The 26,289-nt window shown below is 34.5% G+C and overlaps 1 protein-coding gene across 1 annotated transcript in view; it reads right to left on the minus strand.

Annotated features, from left to right (window-relative positions):
* Positions 1-5,191: 5,191 nt before the first annotated feature.
* Positions 5,192-26,289, minus strand: part of FYTTD1 (forty-two-three domain containing 1) — a 31,785-nt gene continuing 10,687 nt past the window's right edge. Inside the window, exons 3-9 of the mRNA XM_019957128.2 lie at positions 24,612-24,760; positions 18,578-18,690; positions 15,461-15,557; positions 15,000-15,061; positions 13,555-13,629; positions 9,394-9,520; positions 5,192-7,593 (exon numbers count right to left, since the gene is read on the minus strand). Coding sequence (XP_019812687.1) covers positions 7,495-7,593; positions 9,394-9,520; positions 13,555-13,629; positions 15,000-15,061; positions 15,461-15,557; positions 18,578-18,690; positions 24,612-24,760 — 722 coding nt within the window. The 3' untranslated portion in view covers positions 5,192-7,494. The remainder of the gene's footprint in view (positions 7,594-9,393; positions 9,521-13,554; positions 13,630-14,999; positions 15,062-15,460; positions 15,558-18,577; positions 18,691-24,611; positions 24,761-26,289) is intronic.

Here is a 26,289-nt window from a genome sequence, read left to right on the forward strand (position 1 = left end):
GCGACCAGATGATAGGTGGGCGGGGAAAGGGGCTTACAGACCCCGGCCGGATCCCTTGATGGACAGGGCTGCGGTGCCGCTCTGCACTTCCAGGCGCTGGCCTCCGCCCACAGGAGGTTTCCAAGAGAAATTTAAAACGGAACTCACAAATCTCGAGCAGCTCCCTATGATAGGCTCCCAGTGGCCTTTCTAACATACCCCTACAAAAATGTCTTTCAGACACGCTCCTCACCAAAACTACCTTCCTCCCTTAGGAGGATTAAACATTAAGTTTTAACACTGTTGCTGCCACAAAAGAGGGAAAAGTTTCCTTGACTTGTCATTCTATAAGCCAAGTGATTTAAGTGGAGATTGTGAATTTATTAACCATTATTGCCTGAGGGAAACAGAAGTGTTAACCTGGCTCCCAAACTTCATAATTCTCATTGAAAGGGTTAAATATTTTAGGCCCTTCCTACAAAATAGCTTCTTAAGGAAAATAAACACTTTAAATAGTACCTCTTCTTTGGGCAAGATTTTATTGTTGAACAAAACTGGGTGAACCTCACTGAAGTCTAAAATTTGGGTCTAGAAGCAAAACCGAGGAAGAGAAAATGATCTTACCATAATCTACATGTGGGAATTAAAGACAGAACTGAAGAGAGTTAAAAATAAAAATGAAACCATTCAGTTACTGGAAGATTAGAAAATATTTCATTTTATTAAAAATATTTTGTAATTTTTTACCACACCACAGGACTTGCAGGATTTTAGCTTCCTGATCCATGGACAGAGGAGCCTGGTGGGCTGCAGTTCAGAGGTCTGGTTGCAGAGTTGGCAAGACTGGGTGACTTGCACAGCAGCATGACTTCCTGAATGAGGGATTGAACCTATGCCCTCCAGAATGAAAGCTGGGAGTTCTGACCACTGGACTGCCAGGGAATTCCCACCACTTCATTTTAAACCAATTAGACCTCACATATATTACAACCAGTCTTCAGCTTATTCTTGACATTACTGAATGACACTTAAGTCATTCCTGCTAAATGATGTAAATTTCCCCTACAATCAATCAACTAGTATTTTCTGTGGGAAATAAGACTGTCAGATACAGTCCTTTTCCTAGATTGTAATTATGGAATCCAAATAAGCCAAATAGAGATTCAGTTCAGTTCAGTTCAGTCGCTCAGTCGTGTCCGACTCTTTGCGACCCCAATAGAGATTAAAACCACAAAAAAAGGGCTGAGTGGGGGTAGTGGGAATTAACCATCAGAATTCAAAGAAAAGGAATCTAGTATGTCAAATTCTGAAACAAATCTGAAGGATTCTGAAGTGCAATAGGCTGGAAGGGGAAAGTAACATCCCAAATTGAAAGGAATATCAGCATGAACACATCCAGGTACGATTTATAATGGTTCATGTGGAGAACATTGCCACAGGCCAAAAAGTTCATGTCAGAGAGCAAAAGAAAGTAAGGTTGGAGAGATGCTGTCCATCACTCAAGGTCCAGCTTTACAATGAAACGTTGATTAGCATTTCCCCAACTCCTAAATAGAAGAGACTGTGAAAATGTTTAATCTCACTGCCAAAGTTCATTAGTATCAATTGCTCAGAGAGTTGTTCTGTAAATTGTGTTCTAGGTTCTTCAGCGACAGGTTCCATGATCAGTGTCTCTAATGAACATGGGTCACCCAAATAGCAAGTGATCTGTTATCCCTGGCAGGTATCATCTATCCAATGTATGAATTGGTTTTTGTTACTCTAGACTTCTAAAATTGTTACTCTTAGAAAGACTTTAAGCTATACAAAAAGCAGGTCCTCATTTTAATTTTTTTAGAGCTATTTCAACCACAAAAGCAGAACCATATATTCCATATTAATGCTACAATGCTATAGAAATAGACTTTTTTAAATGCACAGATATCATCTATATTTGATTACCAATTACCTTCCACATTTGAATTCCTGACAAATTCTCCTTATATGGCCTCATTCTTCCTATCCACCTGCACATATCATTATAATTACAACATACAATGGAGAAGGCAATGGCAACCCACTCCAGTGCTCTTGCCTGGAAAATCCTATGGATGGAGGAGCCTAGTAGGCTGCAGTCCATGGGGTTGCGAAGAGTCAGACACGACCAGGAGACTTCACTTTCACTTTTCACTTTCATGCATTGGAGAAGGAAATGGCAACCCACTCCAGTGTTCTTGCCTGGAGAATCCCAGGGACGGGAGAGCCTGGTGGGCTGCCATCTATGGGGTCGCACAGAGTCGGACACGACTGAAGTGACTTAGCAGTAGCAGCATGCTAATTCCGGCCTTTGAAGTTCTGACCAAGTTTATACATAGATTATACTTTGTCTAGTCAACTAGATTTTAAGGTCCTTAATATGTTAAACTTTATAGTTATCTTCAATATCCTGGCTGAGTATATCAATAGTTTAAAAATAGAGTAAGTGGAAAGAAACAAAGATGCTGTTAAGTGATGCTGTTAAGTACTAACACAGTAGAAGTTATGTGCTAATACATCAGAGGTTAGGAGAAAAAAGAATTACAATATTTGAGAACAGGGTCTCATTAAGTCCAAAATATCTATAGATATTAAGTCTACCATGGTCAAAACAGAAGCCTGTGGATACAGTAAAAATTAAGATGCTATATATACACTATAAGAACTAGTCCTACATAAAGGCAGGCTGGAAGAAAAGATAAATCAGAAGTTAATTTTGAGACCTCTAAGGATTTGAAGTTTTATCTATAAAGTAAAGGTAGAATGAGGGAATTCTCATCCTTCTCCCTCAATCTTCTCCATAAAGGAAGGGACAAAATCATCTTGAGAAAATAAGGTATGGGAAATGGGAGTCATTGTAGGGAATTCACCAGAGTCTAGTGATGAACAAAAGAAGTTGTGAGAAACAGTTGCAAAAGGGCTGAGTAAAAGGGCTTCAGGGATCTCTAACTTGTTCCACTACTGCTCTATGGTCTGGAAGCAGGTGAAAAGTCAATGCGGGTTTACCAAATGTTAGGAATTAACACAAAGAACCTCCCTGCTTCTCCCTGTGTATTTTATAGGCTGAAAGGTTACTCACTGAACACTAGTGGCAAAAGTTTCACTCCAACCTTAGTAACTCTCTCCACCTCTGCATCTCATATCACGCAGAAATAAAGTTCTTTCCCTAGTTTTACTCATTAGAAATATATTATGGCTACTCCTTTAAGATTCTACTTTATAAACTCAGAGCAGTAGGATTAAAATCTTGGCCAATCCCCTTTTCTAAAAATACAAAGCACAGAAGCTGGTTTGTTGAATATGTTCAACAAATGTTTGGTTCTACCCTTTCTGACTTCTTTAGTGGGGGAAAAAAAAAAAGAATTGACTTTTTAAAAAATTTTACAAGAAAATTTAGACTGTGATTTTCTTCTCAGGAAAAGTGGAAATAGAAATTAAACATACAGGCTAGGGAAATAATTTCCTATTTATCTGTTTTTAATTTTTTTTTGATGTGGACCTTTTAAAAGTCTTTATTGAACTTGTTAAAATATTGCTTCTATTTTATGTTTTGGGTTTTTGCCTGCAAGGCATGTGAGTTCTTAGTTCCCCAAGCAGAGACGGAACTGCACCCCCTGCATTGGAAGGTGAAGTTTTAACCACTGGGCCACCAGCGAAGTCCCTCTTATTTTTCTTTAAACATTGATAAACCTCATCAGAATATATTGAGAAAAAGGAATTTCAGTTCCAAAATGGTATCACATTTCTTTGTTTTATCAAGCTTTTAGTTGGATAGATTTTTAGGTAGAAAGTAAACTGTAAGGGCAGGGAAAAAAAGAGACATTCAAAGTCAACAATTTATAAACAAATCTTTAAATCCCTCTTAGAAAGTGAAATCGCTCAGTTGTGTCCAACTCTGCAACCCCATGGACTGTAGCCCAGGCTCCTCCGTCCATGGAATTTTCCAGGCAAGAGTACTGGAGTGGGTTGCCATTTCCTTCTCTAGGGGGTATTTTTGACCCAGGGATCAAACCCGGGTCTCCCGCATTGCGGGTAGTCACTTTACCATATGAGCCACATGGAAAATCCCTCTTAATGGTTCACAGTAGTCCAAAATTCTTGTTGTAAATGCTTGGAGTTTATTGGTGTCATTTTTAAACAGGGGTTAACTCCAAACTGATCTATGCAAAAATAACTTGCTTTTAACTTAAGGAAAGCTTAAATCTCATGCTTCCTTTTTTTTTCACAGTGGCAAAAAACAAATAATCATATAATTCTGATGAGACTTCAAAGATTTAGTGAACAGAAATGAAGAAATCATTTTCTGCCCTAATGTTGCCTGCATTTAGAATGTATGGCATTCATTCTCTGCAGTGTATTCATTCTCTGTCCGCTATTTCTTTTCACTTACTTCCTTAGAGTAACAGAAATCAAAAGGTACCCCAACACTGTTTATGTTACACTGTGAATTACAAAGCTATTGACAGCAAAATATGATATATCTATCTATTATAACAAAAAATAACCACTGGGCAATAAATTCAAAGTTTCTTCATACTTACAGTATTTTATGATTTGCTTATAATTAAAATTGTGGTGAAGTTTATACCTATTAGAAAAAAATACATAATGTTTGACAAGGAACACTGGCCTTTTCTAATAGGTCTACCTAACTGGAATGAAAAGTGATGAAATCTCATAATTATCACTGGCAGAGTGTATTTACTTACCATGTTACAAATGCTAGAGCATGGTATTACCATTTCTTAGATATCTGACAAGCCACACACCATTCCACTACTTTCTGTGGGTGTTCCATTCATGGAGAATTAAAGATCTAAGCTTAAAAAGTAACTGGATCACACACAGGTCTTGAAAAGCTGAGTATCACTGAACCAAGATGTAAAAAAAAAAAAAAAAAAAAAACGGATGATTTCTAAAGGTTCATTCAGTCTAATATATTGCATTCTAAGAAAATTTGATTTTCTATTCTAATTCCCCCTGACTAGTTCTTGTTGGAGCTATAATTGAAGCAGTCAAAAGATAGTTAATGGGATGTCAAAAGATAGTTAATGGGATGTCAATATGAGTCTAAATTGATTTACCAATTTAATTGTTTGGCAGCTTTTCAAATCCTAAATGTTATAGTCACTACAAAGTTCTTTGTAACACAAAACAATCTAAAAACCACAACTCAATCTTTTTAGCTAAGAATAAATCATGAGAGACCTGTAATATTTTATTTGTTAAAAATGAACAGCTTCAGATCTAAAGGTAACTTTTCCAAAAAACACCAAAAAGTACAGTGTAAAGCATCTCCTCATTAAATACAAACGTTCATTTTGTGATGCACTGCATCAATGTTTTTTACACACCTTGATGCAAAGGGAAATTTAAGTTGCATCTTGTTTAAAAAAAAAAAAAAAAACTTTTAATAACTGAAATAGGATGACTACAACCACATTCTAAGAAAGGAAAAATTTCCTCCAAAAGAGCATATTCCTTTGTTTTTATACAACATGTTAGCACTCAAGAATTATAATTTGGCTGTAACAAAGGCAAGATTTTATATTTAAAAAGAAAATGAAATTACAGATGCATGAAGAGCAAAAGTTTAATATACCAAAGACATTTTGTTTGATGCACTTAATATCAATATTTGGAGGGATTTTTAAGATTTAAAAAGAAGGCATTAATAATAGCTCTGTACAATAATATTTAAAAGAACAAGAAAATGAAAACATCTTTATACCGTATTTTCACAAACTGCTCTAAAGACAGCAAACTCGTGCTCAGTTGTTTTTCCTTTGTTTTAAAATAAGTTATCAATAATTCTAAACCAGTCTAAAATGTATTGTTCATGAATCAAATCTAAGCATTCATACTTGCAAAAATGTTTTGCAGTGAGTCCTTGGCCTACAGAGAGACTGGAGTTTACTTTCAAATTGTATGACTGGCTTCCAATAATCCCTTATCAGTAGACTTACAAGCAAAATACCAGATATTAAGGATCAGATTTAATTCTTTGGTATAAGCATGAAACTGTTATTGATAGCTTTCCGTGGCTAGCATAAACCAAGTAACCAAAGGACCATGAGAAACAACAATGAAATCTAGTATACCCTGCAACGCAGGCAGGAGCCATAACAATGTTTTGTGTTTTAACAGGGAAAATCAACACAAATTATACACTGAAGGGAAAACTAACACCTACTTAGAGGTTTTAACATTACAGCAAATCAAAAAGTTAAGCTTCAAAATGACCAAACTCGTAACCTGTAGTTTGAATATTTTGCTGCATTTTGCTATTATATCATAACTTAAAATTTACAACCATCTGAGGACTTTCAGCACTAGCTTGGCACAACAAATTAACTCCTCCTAACCCTCCAGAGTATGAGGGGGGAAATCCTTTTCTCACCACAAATGCCTGAACTTTACACAAGAAATCAGAAGCAAAGGTACAGAACAAGGTCATAATAATGTTAACTCTATTATAATTTTGCACCTTTTACCTTGTGACATATATATTTTTTTAAGAGCTGTATGTATACTGTTCAACTTAGTAAACTTAAAATTTAACTTTTTCAAATAAGAAGTCCAGGACTTTATGGCTAATTTTCCTATCAAAATATCTATAGAACTCAATCCATTTTAATTATAATTATTCCAAATATCATCTGAAGAATACTTTGTGCACACTAGACTCAAAACTACACTAAATTCAAACAGTATACCTATGACCTAGCTTTTAAAGTCTTCATCTCAGTTACCATCTTCCACCTGCTACTTTCTCTCCACACAAATTACCAGATTTTTACTCTGGACTTTCCTCCAATTAGGCTCTATCAGATAACTTTGTAAACACCCATTTACAGCCTTTAAACACCAACATTTTAAACAGAAGCTAATGCCCGGAGTCACATTTCTTATTAAAAAAAAGTTCAGCATTAAAGATTTACAACTCTGGAGGATTAACTTAATGTTATTTGAAAAATGAACCAAGTTCCAGATATCCCCATAAATCTTAAACCCCCAAACTGAAATTCTAATAATTTTTTATATCCCTAATGCAGAAAAGTCAACTGCACTTATTACACCAACACTATTAAAGTATAAGTGACAGCAACAAAGGGACCTATTTCAAATCTTGAAGACCAAGATTTACAATGGCAAGGTGTAAAAAATGGGCAAAGGTGATGAGATCCTAAATACCACTATCATAAAATAATCAATTTCTATCTTTCCACCTTCTTTCTGCTGCATGAGGAATCAAAAAAGTCAAATAGAGAATTGTTCTGTCTGGGCCAACCATGAAATCTTTAAGAACACATAGGCATATTCCCTGTTATTCTTTCAGGGCATTATTTATACATGTTTAAAAAAAACTTCAAAAATAAAAATAAGAGTTATTTAGCCTTGTGAATATTTTGAAATAAAGTTTCTTGAATTTCTGTGATGAACTCTTCAAGCAATTAAATTTTTAAGAGTCATCACTGAAAAGTTCCTGTGACATGGGATCTATCCCACGGTTACGAAGCGGCTTCCTCCTTTGTTGAAAGTGAGAGTGGCTCTTTGTTCCTTCAGGATCCCAAATCGCTCATTCAAAGTCATACCTGTCTGGAGAAAACAAAACAAAACAAAAATTAACAACTTGACTGTAAGCTACATTTGCTTTGGAACAACAATGTGATCATAATGGTAATTCACAGTAACAATACCTAACATTCATATATATATACCGGTAAAGCGTCTGCCTGCAATGCAGGAGACCCGGGTTCGATTCCTGGGTCGGAAAGATCCCCTGGAGATTTGCTTTGGAATAATAATGTGATCATAATGGTAATTCACAGTAACAATACTTAACATTCATATATAAATAAATGTGTGTGTGTGTGTGTGTGTGTGTGTGTGTGTGTATATATGAGGGAAACACCCATATGAAATAGGTGAATTTAGTGAAGTTTAGGGAAGTCAGTTGTCCACTTGGAGGTCTAGAATTGAAACCTAGAGTCAGAATCCCTAAAAGGGCAATGAAAGAATGTTCAAACTCCCACACAACTAAGCTCATCTCACATGCTAGCAAAGGAATGCTCAAAATCCTTCAAGCCAGGCTTCAATAGTATATGAATTGAGAACCTCCAGATGTTCAAGCTGGATTTGAAAAGGCAGAAGAACCAGAGGTCAAACTACCAACATCCACTGGATCATAGGAAAAAAACAGGGAATTCCAGAAAAAACATCTACTTCTGCTTCATTGACTACACTAAAGCCTTTGTGTGGATCACAACTAACTTAGAAAATTCTTAACGAGATGGAAATACCAGGCTGAAAGGAAAGTAACAACAGACAAAATAAGCAAAATAAATTTGGTCAAATTTCTGTCTATACAGAAAATTTTATCTTCATGCCACAGTTGACATTTTAAAATGTAACACTCATTCATGATAAAAATTCTCAGCAAATTACAAATAGAAGGGAACTTCCTCAATCTGATAAAAACAGCCTACTGCTAACATCAAACTTAATGGTGAAAAACAATGCCTTCTCAAGTCTGGAGACAAAGCAAGCAAACATGCTCTCAACACAGAACTGAATGTCCTAGCCATCATAATGAAGAAAACGAAAAGATTTAAAGATTGGCAAGAAATTCAAAGAATGACATGATTGCTTACAAAGAAAATCCTAAGTAATCTATAAAATTATTAAAAGCAGAAAGTGTATTTTAGCAAGATTACAAGGTTAATAATACAAAAACTGCCAAAACCATGGTGAGATATACCACTTGACATGCATCAGAATGTCTAAAATCAAATGACAGATAATAACAAATGCCGGTAAGGCCATGGAAAAATTCAGAACTCTTACATGTTGGAAGGAATGGTACCGCAGCTACTTCTCTGGAAAACAATTTCATACTCCCCCAAAAGATAAACCCAGAATTATAATATGATCTAGCAATTCCATTCTTAGGTATTTACCGAGGAGAAATAAAATACACGCACACAAAAACATGAATGCACAGGTTTTTGTGTGAGCATATGTACATGAATGTTCAGAGGAGCATTATTCACAATAGCCAAAGAATGGAAACAATCCAAATGTCCATCAACTGACAAATAAAATACAAGTATATCCATATGGTGGAATATTATTCAGGAATAAAAAGAAATAAAATATTGATATACACAATGGATAAACCATGAAAAAATTATGGTAAGTGAAAAAAGGTTCACACATTATATGATCCCATTCACATGAAATGTCCAAAATAAGCAAATCCAGAGACAGAAAACAGGTAGACCAGTAGTTTCCTAGGGTTAAGGATAGTTAGGACATCCTATTTATTATACAACATTAGTTTTGTTAATTAAAATATTTTCAGTCAATGGCCAGAGAAATACAGGGGGGGAAATTTACCTGTTTTCCAACACTGTTTATGTCAAATTGTAGGGGGACACCTTTAGGAACTTTCTTTATATCAGATTGATCCCGTTTTGTCAAGAATGAGGGCACAGCAGTACGAGTTAATCGTGGTTTCTGAGTTCTATTAGAAAAAAATTAAAATAAGATCAATTAAACAATCAAAAGAAGAGAAATAAATCACCTGGTTCATTAAGACATCTTGACTTGTATACATGTTCAACTGTATGAAGGCTACTTTATTTACATTCTCAATAACCCCGCCAACCCAGTTTTTTTTATTTTTTTATTTTTTATTTTTTCTCCAAATTCCTGGTTTAATAAAGTCTTGTTTATTTTGAGAAAAAGGTCCCAAACATCAGGCTGTTCACAAAAATAACCCACAGTATCAACTTTAGAAAACAAATCTTAAGACTATTACACTAGTTATTTTTCTAGAGGATGCATTTAACTTGCCAACTCTCATTCACAAAAATACATTGTTACATTTGTGTTGAACAGCCCCACACAGCACTCTTATGTGGGGTTTAACACACATACCTCTAACTCAAAGCTGCTCTCAGGTTCCACTCAACTAATGAGGACTGCCTTTGTTGTCAGGGAAGCAACTATTGTATGAATGGAAAGAACTGTACTCCCTGTGTAACAAGAGATTATTTTGGAGACAGTTGATAAAACCATACATCCTTTTTATTGTTAAGTCATAAAGAGGTATCAAAATTAAAAGCAAAAATTACAGGGTAAGACTTAACGTAACTACTAGGAGGGTCAAAGAAGTGAAAATGGGACTAGGCGCAGGGCAATATGAATTAATGAACATGGGAAGGACAAGGATGGGGAGAACCGTGAGCATGTGCTGAAGATACTAGGGGAGAGGATCTGGTGAAAATTTTGATCTTAGACAAGCGCCTAGGTAAAGAAATAATGGGACAAGATTTCTAAACCCCGCTATGTGCTTAAGAGTCATCCTCGCCATTGGCGCTGTCTCTGTCATCCTCTCCTTCCTCAGCCTCTTTTTCATCATCCTTGATCAACTCCAGCTGGTCATCCCCCCGATCTTCATTATCATCATCATCCAGTAGGTCCCCCTCCTCTATTTTTTGAAGTATAGTTAATTTACAATATTGTGTGTTTCAGGTATACAGCATAGTGATTCAGTATTTTTGCAGATATTTCATTATAGGTTGTTATATGATAATGGGTCTAATTCCCTATGCTATACAGTAAATCCTTGTTGCTTATCTATTTTATATATAGTAATTTGTTAATTCCATACACCTGATTTTTTCCTTCTGCCTTCTCTCCCCTCTGTGTAACCACAAATTTGTTTTCTATGTCTACAAGTCTGTTTCTGCTTTCTATATACATTCATTTGTATTATTTTTTTAGATTCCATATATAAGTAATATATAGTATTTGTCTTTCTCTGACTTATTTAAGTATAACATTCTCTCGGTCCATCCATGTTGCTGCAAATAACAGTATTTCATTCTTTTTATAGCTGAGTAACATTCCATTGTATATATACATATATATGCATATATATATGCCACATCTGATTTATCCATCCATCTCTTGATGTATACTTAGGTTGCTTCCATTTCTTGACTATTGTAAACAGTGCTGTTATGAAAAACACTGGGTTGCACATATCTTTTTGATTTAGTGTTTTCATTTTTTTCTAGATATATACCCAGGAGTGGAATTGGTAGTTAGTTCTATTTTTAAGAAACCTCTATACTGTTTTCCACAGTGGATGAACCAATTTACATTCTCACCAACAGTGTACATGGGTTCCCTTTTCTCCACATCCTCTCTTACATTTATTATTTGTAGACTTTTTGATGAGAGCTATTCTGACAGGTGAAGTGATACCTCATTGGGGTTCTGATTTGCATTTCTTTAACAATTAGTGGTGCCAAGTATCTTTTCATGTGCCTGCTAGCCATCTGTATGTCTTCTTTGGAAAAATGTCTGTTTAGGTCTTCTTCCCACCTTTTGACTGAACTGTTTTCATACTGACTTGTATAAGCTGTTTGTATATTTTGGATTTTAACCCATTGTTGGTTGCATCATTTGCAAATACTTTCTTGCATTCTGTAGGCTGTCTTCTGATTTTGTTGATGGTTTCCTTGGCTGTGTAAAAGCTTTAAAGTTTAATTAAAAGTCCCATTTGTTTACTTTTGTTATATCTTTTGTCTTTGGAGACTGATCCAAGAAAATACTGCTATGATTTATGTCAGGGTGTGACCTCCCACCTTCGTTTTTTTTTTTTTTTTTTTTCAGAATTGCTTTGGTAATTTGGGGGTCACCTGGGGTTCCATGTAAATTTTATCTGCTCTAGTTCTGTGAAAAATGCCCTGGGTATTTTGATAGGGATTGCGTTAACTCTACAGATTACTCAGTTATATGGTCATTTTAATGATATTAATTCTCCCAATCCAAGAGCATGGGATTATCTTTCCATTTCTTTGAATCATCTAAAATTTCCTTCATCAATATCTTGCAGTTTTCAACATACAGGTCCTTCACCTCCTTGGTTAAGTTTATTCATAGGCATTTTGTAAATACAATTTTAAATCCGTTTTCTTTTTTACTTTCTCTTTCTGATATTTCATTATTAGTATATAAAAACATATTAATCTTGTATCCTGCAACCTTGCTGAATCAAAAAAAAAACAAAACTTGGTTCTTGACAGACTAATCTAGAGACTAAAATTTATGAATTGCTCACAGAATACCTCTGTAAGTAGAACTACAAACTTTTCAACAATTTGGAATTGGTCATTTCCAAGTCTTAATCTTCTACTAAAATAAAGCAACCTCTAAAACCTCGAGACTCATCTGATGTTTTCATCTCAATTATTAAAATGGATGTATAGGCAAAACAAAAACTCTGTAAACCTAGGAATTAAAAAAAAAATTTATTATTTTAAAAATATGTTCATCACAACTCACATAATTGACTTCATAACCTACTAATGGGTTACACACATCGACACAGACATTTTCCTCTGCTGTGTTAGCTTGAGTACGTCTGCATGAAGTTCCAAGAAATTAGCCAATCTGCTAGACCACTGGCTGATACGGGACTTTCTTTCAATTCTAAGTACACAACGTAGATTTTCATTCCTGATACTTTTTGATGGGAAAAATTTAAGAGTGAGAGTTACCGTGTGGTCTAGTGAGGATCCAATGAGGCTTTTCCACGGCTAGGTCAATTATCAGGTTGAATTTGATAATATGGTTTTAGAACTTTCTTGAAAAGGATCCTTTACCTCCAGCCCAGTGCTACAAGTCTCACATCTTGCCTGTGAACTCAGGGTTCAGCTCAACCCCCACCCCAGGCAATATCACTTCCAGCTTCAACCTAGAAAGTTTATAATGCAATAAATATAATGGAATGGTGAAGTTAATTAAGGTCATTTAAATTAAAGAATGGGCTTCCCTGGTGGCTCAGTGGTAAAGAATCCACCTGCCGATGCCGGAGACTTGGGTTTGATCCCTGGGTCAAGAAGATTCATGGAGAAGGAAATAGCAACCCACTCCAGTATTCCTGCCTGGGAAATTCCATGGACAGAGAAGCCTGGAGGCTATAGTTCATAGGGTCACAGACATGAATTAGCAACTGAACAACAAAAATAAAAGAATATACTATGAAGTCTTTAAAAAGAAGGCGGATGTGTATGTAATGAAGTCCAAAACATGTAACTTTTTTAGTTGTTTTGGCTTTTTTGTTTGCTTGTTTGCTTTGGCATGCTGTGTGGCTTGTGGAATCCTAGTGCCCTGTCCAATCAGGGATTGAATCTGGGCCATAGCACTCAAAGCACTGAGTCCTAACCACTGAAAGTGAAAGTGAAAATGAAGTCGCTCAGTCGTGTCTGACTCTTCGCCACCCCATGGACTGCATCCCACCAGGCTCCTCCGTCCATAGGATTTTCCAGGCTAGAGTACTGGAGTGGGGTGCCATTGCCTTCTCCGCCTAACCAATGAACCACCAAGGAATTCTCTACTTTTAACTTACACTTTGTATTGTTTCCTTGTCTCAGTTTATCCTAGCCTGGACATCATACTCCTGAGCAGAGTCAAATATTTTTCTATTATCTTACATAATGAGAGGTTATAATTTTTTCCAAAAAGAAAAAAAAAAAGACTTACACTGGGCACTGCACTGCTCCTGGATTATCAATGGATACAGTCAAAATTCCTCCATTTGTGGTGGAAGTTCGCCATCTAGTTTCAAAAAACCAAAAATTTCATTAAAACGAAAGTTTACAAATCCTACTGTGTGTTCTATATAAAACATACATTTTAAAGTAGCCATTACTTTTTCTAAGTTTTCAGAAATTCTAGATATCTGAGCCCCGACATGATATAATTAATCAGCATATTGGTTATAAGAACTGGACACATGAATTTATAAATATTTTTCCATGTAACAGATATATGCACATAAAAAAATCAAATAATTCAGAAAAGCTTCTAATAAAAAGCAACAATCCTTTACTCCACTGTTCTCCCTTCCTGCTCCCCAGAGGCAGCACTTTTAACTTCCTGATTTTCTGCTTGTTAGTTACCTCCAGTTCACTAAACAAGATACTTAGGTAATAGTATCTTGCTATCATAAGGATTCAGCTCATCACACTATCCTCTAGTTTCTCTTCCTAGTTCGAAACATTTTGATGGCTGTATCACTATTTTATTTTCATTAATTTTATAAATACACTTGAATTTCTTTTTCCAGTAGTATCTCTTGACATTTTCCCCTACCTCCTTTAAAAGAAAGGACAAAAGTATTTCTAATTCCTTCCCTCTACCTCTTCACCCACTTTTTATCAGCTTTACTTTTATATTTATATAGGTCAAAGTCTGACATTTATATTACATTGTTACCAAATTAAGTATCTTGTGCTTTGTTCTATACATTGATCCTCAAACTCCAGTGCAAAAGAATACTATCAGCATGAAGTTCAAATAGTTGCCATTCTTATACTCCAACTGCTCAAAATCATGCCCATTCTAGAAGGTATCATATCTGAACCGCGATCATGTGATATATGCTTTGTTTTCTAAGTAGCAGCCATAATTTTAAATGATTTAGTTTTAAACTCTGGTCATACTGATGGAATGTTACAACTCACACTTGCAGTGCAATTCTAAGAGACAAAAATATATTCTTAAAATACCTTCATGGGGTAAGGAGGAAAAAAGCAATATAAGAAGAAAACACTGTATTGTTTTTAAAAATTTATAAATATTCTAAAAGCTCTACTGGATTTTCTTCTACTTATTCCCTGAACTGGTTCATTTGTATAAAGTGATTATAAAAAAATAAAGAGCTATTTCATTAAAATGGAATAAACAGGAAAAAAAATACAGAGTAATGCATTTGCTGCTAAAACGTGTAACACTGACATGTGAAAAACCAAATGTTTTGGGGGGGAAATCAACAAAAACAAAACAGGATTTACTTATTTCAGGCTCAATGGTTAATTCACTCTGGGTCTCATTTAATTTCTTTTAAACTGCAGCACAAAGTAATTTAGGTCACTACTATTCTGGGAGTTTTGAAATGACATCTTGAAAAACAAATTGAAACTTACTGACGAGTTCTCTTTGCTACTACATCGTCTAGCAGTTGTTCTGAGTTCAACTGGGCCTGAACCTGAAGGGGAAAAAAAAAGCAGTAGATGCCATAGAAAGCAGAGGATTTGAATCCAAAGAGCTATCCTGCTCTGTAACTTTATAACCCTGTGTGGTGGGTTTGAATGCAAGAGAGGAGCATGTGCCTATTCTGACAACACCTCTTTCTTGAGGTTCCTGTATCAGAATAAGTAGTAAAAACAAATTTATTCCTAAATAACATGTTGAATTCTTATAGGACACTGCATTGATGACAACAAAAGAGAAAAGAGGGGAAAAAATTAATCTAATGTCATGTTCTCCATATCCTAAACCCAAACCCTACCTTGATCATGGGTCATGTCTATAATTGATGATTACTAAAGGTGGATGGTCAGGATCCTTTGTGTAAAAAGAAAACACTGTCAAGGGTTTTTTATACCTTCAGGCCTCTTCTGAAAAGAAAAGTTGCCTGACGAGTGTCTTTCTGATGACTTAATTTATTTCCACTCCTGGTAAAATTATTTGGAATGTTATTTCTGCAACAACAAAAAAAACACATGTACCATGAAAAGTCTGGGCCACTTAACAACTCTGAAACATCTTGAAAAAATAAGCAAAAATAGTTAAATGCATAGGCGAAAATACTGAGGTATACTAAACACAAAGATTCAATTATGTTCTTGTTTACATGAAGCTATTGAGATCTGATTTACAGATATCATATAACAATCTGGTTAATTCTGGAGCTAATTTATCTTACAAATATTCAACTGTCTAAAAGAATTAGTACAAAGAAAATCATACCTAGGTACATCATTGTCAAACTGCTAAAAACCAACAATAAAGAGAAAATATTGAAATATAACATATTCTCCAAATCTCTCTCCTTCACTCATATGTATTGCTCTCCTTCACTCATAATACATATTATATTAATATAAATCACACAAAACTCATACTGTTCCACTGTTTGCTCTCTCCTGCATAGAATACTGTAACCTTATGTTTGACTTTACTTTCACCAATTTCTAATTTCTATAGCAAGTTGGTAAAAGACAACTTTTCATACTTATCTGCTTATTTCTATAAATAAATGTTTAACATGTCACCTCATCTTACCTCCAACCTTATAGAGGCTCAAATGCATAATTTCCCTGGCCATCTCAATTAACAAGGACTCATTAATGGCTCAGGTAATTGACAAATTTTTGAGAAGTTCCTCTTTTCCAAAAAAAAAGTACTCCCAATTGATTCTCAAAACAAAGAGATGATAGTTGAGTAAAGTTACAATTATAGCCATTCCACATATACAAAAACTTCATTTCAGGGTTTTTTTTTTTTCCTTTGAATTGTCTTTTATAAGAGATGAATAAATGGTATTTGAAACTGAAATAATAAAACTTCACAGCTTGTCAACTTCTACTTTATCCTTACAGAGAACAGAGTACCATAATCAGTTCAGTTCAGTTCAATCGCTCAGTCATGTCTAACTCTTTGCGACCCCATGGACTGCAGAACACCAGGCTTCCCTGTCCATCACCATCACCCTGTCCATCCCGGAGTTTACTCAAAATCATGTCCATCAAGTTGGTGATGCCATCCGACCATCTCATCCTCTGTCGATCCCTTCTCCTCCTGCCTTCAATCTTTCCCAACATCAGGGTCTTTTCAAATGAATCAATTCTTCCCATCAGGTGGCCAAAGTATTGGAGTTTCAGCCTCAGCATCAGTCCTTCCAATGAATATTTAGGACTGATTTCCTTTAGGATGGACTGGTTGGATCTCCTTGCAGTCCAAGGGACTCTCAAGAGTCTTCTCCAACACCACACTTCAAAAGCATCAATTCTTTTGCACTCAGCTTTCTTTATAGTCCAACTCTCACATCCATACATGACTACTGGTAAAACCACAGCTTTGACTAGATGGAACTTTGTTGGCAAAGTAATGTCTCTGCTTTTGAATATGCTGTCTAGGTTGGTCATAACTTTTCTTCCAAGGAGCAAGTGTCTTTTAATTTCACAGCTGCAGTCACAATTTCCAGTGATTTTGGAGCCCCCCAAAATAAAGTCTGTCACTGTTTCCATTGTTCCCTTGTCTATTTGCCATGAAGTGATGGGACCAGATGCCATGATCTTAAGTTTTCTGAATGTTGAGTTTTAAGCCAACTTTTTCACTCTCCTTGCACTTTCATCAAGAGGCTCTTTAGTTCTTCTTCGCTTTCTGCCATAAGGGTGGTGTCATCTGCATATCTGAGGTTATTGATATTTCTCCCAGCAATCTTGATTCCAGCTTGTGCTTCATCCAGCCTGGCATTTTGCATTATGTACTCAGCATATAAGTTAAACAGGGTGACAATACACAGCCTTGACATACTCCTTTCCTGATTTGGAACCAGTTTGCCGTTCCATGTCCAGTTCTAACTGTTGCTTCTTGACCTGCATATATAGATTTCTCAGGAGGCAGGTCACGTGGTGTGGTATTCCCATCTATTTAAGAATTCTCCACAGTTTGTTGTGATCCACACAGTCAAAGGCTTTGGCATAGTCAATAAAGCAGAAGTACTATAATAGTAGGTCACATTTTAAACAATGGTCTTTTTAACATTTTAAATATCCTTAATTGGTAAAATACATGTGAAGTTTACCGCTTCGGCCAGTTCAGTGGCATTCAATGCATTCACGTCGTACCACCACCACCACCATTTCCAGAAACATTCACCTTCACAGACTAAACCTGTTCCCCTTCCAACTCACTGCCCACCTCCGCCCAGCCCCCAGCCCCCACCCCTCCGCTGCCTGTCTCTGTGAATCTGATTGCTCTGGGGACCTTGCAAGAGTGGAATCACAGGACATACCCTTTTTAATTTAATACCAAAATAATTTCAGCTAGGGACTTCCCTGGTGGTCCAGCAGTTGAGAATCCACCTTTCAATGCAGGGCACACAGGTTCAATCCCTGATCAGGAAACTAAGATCCACATACTCCTGGGTAACTAAGCCTGTGCACCACAATTATTGAACCCACATGCCACAACTAGAGAGAAGCCCACGCACTACAATCAATGAATGATCCCGCATGCTACAACTAAGACTGGACACAGACAAATAAATAATTTAAGCTTAAGAAGTATTCATGAAAAATCCTTTCAGGTTTGCTTTTCCCACAAATAACATACACTATTCTGTTAAGAGCCACTGAGAGTATGTAACAAATTCAGCTTTCAGAATTTTGAATAATTCTGGCTGAGGTGTTTTTACCAAAACAATCACCTTTTTCAGTCTTTTTCTATATGTCAAGAGAAACAAAGAAACAGAGTGATGTTTTTCTTAAGAAGTCTATAATTAAATTCATCAACAACACTGGTTCTAAAAAATAAGGAAGCTGTAACTAAATGCTTCCATACTGAGTGTTCAAACAGACATCCCAAATGACCTGTCTCAAAAATGACCAGACAACTACAACATCACCGCAAATTCATTGATTTGAACTCTCAGTATAAGAAGTCCATCTTTATTTATGAAGGATAACATAATACTGTCTTATATTTGAGTACTTACTTTCTATTTAACTGGTTAGGTCTCTTGAGAGCTGCAACTGGTTTTCTCTGCACTTCATTTTGTCTCAGAAGGTTTGCCTTCCTTTTTAATGCTGGAAAATATCGTTCTATATTCTTTTAGAAAGCAAGAAACTATGTTAATTAGATTGCTTCATGCTCTATAACCTACCATATAAACATTTCTGAAGCAGAATGGACAGGGACTGACCACTACTTAAGATGTACAGATTAGAGAGACAGAGAAGCTAAAACAACTTGAATATTTCCAGTCTAAGTGACCAAAAAGATAACCACATTATACTTAAAATACTTGCAACTAAAGAAGAATTCAAACAGAAGAAGGAATTTTTTCTATTTTGGTTATGTTCAGTTTGAGATACTCTGAGGGATACACAGGTGATGAGGAAACATGGCTTTGGAGCTCAAGAGAAGAATCGAGAGAGCCTGAAATGAAAATCTGGGAATCTTTCATATAATATGATTTTGATGTCAAGTGAAGGTGTAAGAGAGCCAAATTCCTGATGCAGGTGCAGCGCCATCGTGCTAGCCAAGCAATCTCTGATGGTTTCCTTGACTTTGAATGGACTAAAGTTGATCTTTAAGTCAGAGGAGAAGTAGAAGAGATATGTTATCTCTCCTTTGTCTCTTGCTCTCTTAGAGGGTCCTAAGCAGTGTGGCTTGTGCTTCTATGATTCTAGTGTTTTTAGTGAATTTGTGTTAAGCTTTGTTTGGTGTCTATTTGTTTCTATGAGATGTCTAAAGACTTTTGTGGGAACAAAGTGTATTACAGTGTGCTCACAATCACTCTTTCCCTCCAGCATTTAGAGTCAGTCTTCCTTTTAATTAGCTCCCTCCCAGGACCCCTGCAAACAGTCACCTGTCAGGGCATCCACCAAGTTTAAAAAGACTGGTTAATTTCCAGACATGTCTCAGACTCAGCAGTGGCATAACTTGAGCTGTTTCACAAGAGGCTCTTAGACCCCTTGCCAATAGGCTTCTCTGAAATCTATCTTAACAACTAAAGACTGAAATCCTGCAGTGGGCACAGCTTAAACTCAAGTTGAGAATTCCATTATATAAAGAATTTGACACGTTACAAAATGTTTAGAGCAGCTCTGTCTCTTGAGGGCATTCAACAAATATCTATCAGGTATCTATAATGGGACAGGTATATTAGTCAGATATACAAAGATATCTAAGTATAGTCCTCATCTTCAAGTAATCCAGTCTAACAGACAGATGCATATTAATGGATAATTATAATATACTGTGGTAAGTTATGTAATAGGATATGGGAAGTACGGTAATAACATTATAACAGAGACAGATTTGCATATGCACAAAGAGAAAGAGATATGAAAGAGGAAACTATGACTTTAGATTCTTGGAATGTTGAGGTATGTTTATGGCGGAGAGGAGGGGGTGAAGGTAATGGTGTGGAATGTAGGTTTAAAGGTGGACATAGGCCAAATACAAATACTGCATTCCATGCTAAATAAAATCAACAATTTAGAATCCTTGAAAGATTTAAAACATATTATGTGATATAAATCAGAGAAAGACAAATATATGGTATCATTTATATGTGGAATATAAAAAAATGATATATATGAACTTATTTACAGAACAGAAATGGGCTCACAGACATAGAAAACAAACTTATGGTTATCAAATGGATAGCAAGTAAGGGGAAGAGAGATAAATGAAGAGTTTGGGATTAATATATATACACTATGATATATAAAAAAGATAAGAAACATGGATCTACTGTATGGCACAGGGAATTATAGTCAATATCTTGTAATAACCTATAGTGAAAAATAATCTGAAAACATATATCTGAATCACTTGCTACACCTGAAATTAATACATTATAAATTAACTATATATCAATACAAATAGTTTTAAAAAAAAGAGAGAGCTAATTTCCAAAACAAATGTGTGAGAAGAAAAAAAGGGAGGTTGTGATAGCAAAGAAACCTGAGTAGAAATATAGAAATTTAAAAAATTCAATGTCATAGAATATTAGCACATGAAATGTCCACTTTTTCTCTCTCCACATAAATTCAGTCCATCATTAAAGCCTAATTCAGGTTTCCATATTTTCCATGAAGGCTTTTCAAAAGTCTTTGACAATATGAACTGTATATTTTACTTAATGTAGATTCCCTTGTATTTTAAAAATATGAGAAGTATCCCAAAGATACAGATTAAAAATTACAATAATCTTCATTTTCATGAACATTTAGAGAAGAAGTAAATGTAAAAGCAGGAATAAAGAATATCAACCATACAGAAGAAATGCTATGAAATCAGACTAATGATAGCCCATTCTGAGCTTAATATTTTGTCTTTAATAAAAATACCAAAGACCGTTTTATAGGTAAATGTAAAAGTTCCTTCTATAATGTTACTGTCACATGTCATTTTCCTTCAAAATACCTGCCATATGATAATCATTTAGTTATCTGTGTGATAAATTATTTAATATTTATTTGAGTTCTCCATGAGGACAGGGATTTTAATACAGAATCCCTTGCATCTAGGACATACTGAGTATTCAGTCAACATGAATTAAATGATGATACATGGTCAAGAACTGTCAATAGTCCAATAATGTATTGGGAAATTTGTGTTCATGAATCTAAGGTTTGTATATGTGTACAAAAGTGTTTACAAAGAATATTTAGCAGTAAGTTTTCCCTACAGAATTTTGATATCAAAAATTATTCCTTGAGGGAAAGAAATTAAGGTAGTCTATTTGAATGTTTTTCTATTAAAGTAGTATTTTATTACTTAAGTATTAAAAGTAATAAAATTTTAAGTGTACAGTTTGATGAATTTGGGTAACTACATGTAGTCATGTAACACATCATAACCAAGATATAAAACAGTACCTTTAACCTTAAATGTTTCCTTATGCCCCCTGCAATTTCCTTCCCTCACATGACTCTAACCCCAGGCAATGCCTGATCTGTCACTATAGTTAGTTCAGCCTTTTATACAATTTCAAAGAAACAGGATCATAGTACATAGTATTTTGTGTTTGAATTCTTCTGCTCAGCACGATGTTTTGAGATGTATCCACACTGTCTTGCACATTAACATTTATTCCTATTTTACTGTTGAATTCCACAGTATGAAGATAAGGTATTAATAAACTATCAAAATCAGACAAATGATCAAAACTACCCATTAGCAGAATATAACTGCTATTTATGCAGTTATTTTTTTAAGTTTACAGAAGTACTAAATAGTTTAGTGCTATTACAGTCCAGTTAAAAGTTCTACAAAACATAACATACCCTCAGTTTTAGGAAATTGTGAATCTAAAAGGAAAATGTTATAGAACTGACACTGACAAGGTAATATATTCCAGTCAAAAAATTCCTTAAGAACTTTCACTTGGCAGATACTTTAAGCTTTCTCTAAATAAAAGAAAAAAATTCATTCTTAGAGATGTTCATTCCCCTCCTAGCACAGTCATTTGCTAGTCATAGCACATCCCACTTAGTATTTCACTTCATCTGTAAGAAAATGTAATTTTTATTGAAATAAAATCTTATTATTTCATATAAACTGTGGAAAGGAAGAGATAAAGGAACAAAATGTCTAATTACGGTCAGGAATTTTTTTTAAGGTATAAAATTTCTAAGTATATTAAAGTATTTGGGTAATTCATTTAATGAATATAAAAGGATGGTATAAGTTATTTATATGTAAAAAGAAATTTCGTAAATTGCTAGAAAATGATCTGCTTCACAAGTACCATAGTCATTCCTGTTCAGATATTAATCTACATTCAGGTTGAGAGAAAGGTTCTTAAGTACCAGAAAATTTCAAACCATACCTTTTCTAAAATCATTCAGTCTTTGAATAAAAACATCTTACCATTCAGTACATTATTCTATAATTTATAGAGCTTGTAAGTATTCTATAATTTAACACTTTCAATTTTCACTATTTTTAAACAACTCAAAAGACTATACCATATGTTGCAATCTAAAATTTTTACTGGAGCAAGTTCTGTGATGAAGTTTTAGAGACAGCTGTTGGTGATAGCAGAACTGAAAAGTTAAGGTGTAAAGAGAGTTGTGGTTAACCAGAATACATTCTTAAAGATATTTTAAGAAATGATTCATGTCCTGAATTTTTCAATTAAAATGTCTTACTTTCATAATCAGAGAAACCAGACAGGTTAAAAAATAGAAGAGTAGAACATTACATTCCTTGGTGGTTCAGACTTACTAAACATAAGAAATTAAAGAAAAACCATGTGTGAAACTATTTTAAGTAGTGCTTTATTTAGCCAATTCGAAATTTACTCCATTGAGATGTAAATAAAAAGTCAATTAAGATTTGAAAAGTAGTTAATTTACAGTGGGTAAATAAATATAACTCTAATTAAAAATATAAACTAGAGGAAACAGTTATCCACCCAAGAGAAATGAAAACCTGTGTCCCTACAGACTTACAGGGATGTAAGCAACAGTATTTACAATACCCAAAAAAGTGAAAACAATGAAAATGTTGTCCATCAACTGGTGAATGGATACACAAAATATAGTATATCCATATAATGGAATATTATTCAACAATAAAAAGAGATGAAGTACTGAGACTTGCTACAACATGATAAACCTCAAAAGTATACAGCTAACTGCCAGCCCATATACTACTGTATGATTCCATTTACAGGGATACCTTGGAGTTACTGGGGATTTGGTTCCAGACCACTGCAGTAAAATAAATACCACAAAAAACTCAGTCACAAGAATTTTTGGTTTCCCAGTACATATAAAAAATTATATTTACACTATAATGTAGTCTTTAAGTGTGCCACAGTATTATGCCTAAAAAAAGAATGTACATACCTTACTTTAAAAATACTTTATTGCTAAAAAAATGCTAACCATCATCTCAGTCTTCTGTGAGTTTTGATCTTTTTTCAATAGTACCATCAAAGATTATGGATCACCATAACAAATACAATGATGAAAGAGTTTAAAATATTGTGAGGATTACCAAAATGTAACACAGAGACAGAAACTGAGCAAAGGCTGTTGAAAATAATGCACCAACAGACATGCTCAATGCAGGGTTGCCACAAATCTTCAATTTGTAAAAAACGCAGTATCTGTGAAGCATAATAAAGTGAAGTGTAATAAAACAAGGTATGCCTGTATATGAAATGCGTGGGAAAGACAAATTTATAATATATTTACAGCAAGTAGATTAGTGGTTGCTTGGGGGCATATGATGGGGTATGACTGTGAATGGACATGAGATTTCTCTTTAGAGTGATAGAAATGTTTTTCTAAAATTAATTATTGTGATGATTGTTCAACTCTAAATTTTCTAAAATTCACTGAACTGTACACTTAAATGAATTTTATAGTATAAAATTATACATCAATAACCTATTAAAAACTGCAGACACACATCTGTTAAAAACTGTATACACACACACGGGGGCACATGTACAAGCAAAATTAAGAACCTATTAAAAAAAAAGTTTATATTTGATAATGTGGAAGTTTAGGTATTCTTCATGAATGACAATCATTTTTATTTAATTATTAAATTTTTTATATAAGCCCTAAAGTACTACATTAAAAAACCAAAATATTCAAATAAAATGTTCTCTCAAGCTCATTCACAAAAATACTAGTACAAATAACATTTTATTTTTTTTCCTTAGTTGAAATATAGTTGATTTACATATTGCATTAGTTTCAGGTGTACAGCAAAGTAATTCAGTTGTAAATATATATCTTTTTCAGATTATTTTTTATTATAGGTTATTATAAGATACTGAATATAGTTTCCTGTGATATACAGTAAATCCTTGTTGCTTATCCATTTTATGTATAGTAGCTTGTATCTGTTAATCCCATACTCCTAATTCATCCCTCCTCCCCTCATTCCCTTTGGTAACTGAAAGTTTATTTTCTATGTCTGTGAGTCTTATTTCTGTTTTGAATACAGATTCATCTGTCCCAGAGTTTCTGATTCAGGATTAACTATCATCCTACCTTGTCACTTAGAGGTGGTCGATTCATAGGACTAATTCCTTTTCGAATTCCAGTTGCTTTCCTAGCTGCAAGGCCAGTGATAACTCCATAAGGACGTCTCTTCCCAGGCATCACTCTTCCTCTACGGCTCAGACTATTCTTACCAAAACCTGTAAGGAGAAGAGGAAAAAACAATCTCAGAATCAATAGGATACTGTCTTTCTTAAGCAGGGTGGAGGACATGAGAGTTTTTCACTTATTATTATATAATACTTCTTTTACTATATTGTATAAGCTGCACTGAAAAGGGTTCTGCTACTGGTAATGGACTGCAAAGGACTAGAGGATTCTCACATTTCCTCCTAGCTATCTTCTCTTCAGAATTACTCTCAACAAAGAGAACAGTCTCAACTTTCCCTGTGCAGCTGCTAATCACATATGCTTATTGAGTACTTGAAATATGACTAATCTGAATTGCGATGTAACAAAAGAAAATATAATATTTCATTAATAATTTCATATTAATCATACATTATAAAGATATCTCAGATGTATTGGGTTAGATAAAATACATTATTAACAGGTGCCTCACACTTTATTTGTTTGGTGGCAACTGATTTAGAGTGGAATCATTATCTCCTATTTACTTACTATGCTGCAATCTGGGTTCTTTGTTTTCAGTCTTACTGTATTCCAACTGGTTTTGCTAAAGTCTGCAGTAAACTCCAATGAATATTTTAATCTCTGCGGCACATGACATTACTTACTTCACTCTTCCATTATATGTCTTATCTATTTAAACATTCATTTTCTAATTATGGAAAAGTAAACATGTTCAACTGCATAAATCTTAAAAATATATAAAATATAAATAAGAATATAAAAGTCACCACCATTATTAGGTCACCACTTAGAGATAACAACTACTAACATTTTACATTTTTCTAGTATTTTACTTATACACATATATTTCAAGTTAACACTTTTAGAATCAACTGTTTTTAAGCAACACAAAAGACTGTATCACATGAGGTAATTTACAATTTTGTAGTACTGTGGGCTGAGAAAGCAGGCCAAGTCAATCTTCCAGCAAGCATATTTCACACTCAAAATACTACTTTGTAGTCTATGTTAACACTGTATTGTGAATATTGTGAACTACACTAGGTAACAACTGTGATATTGGCCATCCTTAATTCTAATGTCTTTAATATTCACACTAAACCATTTCAGTTACTTCTACCATTACTCTACCATAAAGATTACAATAACACTATAGATAACACATTTTTATACACAGCCATGATCATTTCTTCAATATATAAATTTCCAAAGGTCAAAATGCTGTATCAAAGAGTAAAGCAAATTCTTAAGGATTTTGATTCTTTTGGTAAAAAATCTCCTCCAGAATGACTGTATTTATGTATATTTCCAGGAACATAAGGGTGCCCATTTTTCCACATCATTGACTACTTTGACTATTATTCTTTTTAATCTTTATCACTTTATGTTTGAAATTAAAAAAAAAATCTCATCACATTTGGTAGTTTACTAGCAATAATGAACACTTTCCATGTGTTTTTTTTTTTTTTTTTTAATCTTTCATTCCCAAACTGCCATGTTCATAATCAGTCTTTCAGGATCAAGTTCTAATTTTCTTTGATGCTCTAAGAATTACTTTAAATTTATAATTAATTTT

The sequence above is a fragment of the Bos indicus genome, chromosome 1 (genome assembly GCF_029378745.1).
Source record: "Bos indicus isolate NIAB-ARS_2022 breed Sahiwal x Tharparkar chromosome 1, NIAB-ARS_B.indTharparkar_mat_pri_1.0, whole genome shotgun sequence".
NCBI classification, from domain to species: domain Eukaryota; kingdom Metazoa; phylum Chordata; class Mammalia; order Artiodactyla; family Bovidae; genus Bos; species Bos indicus.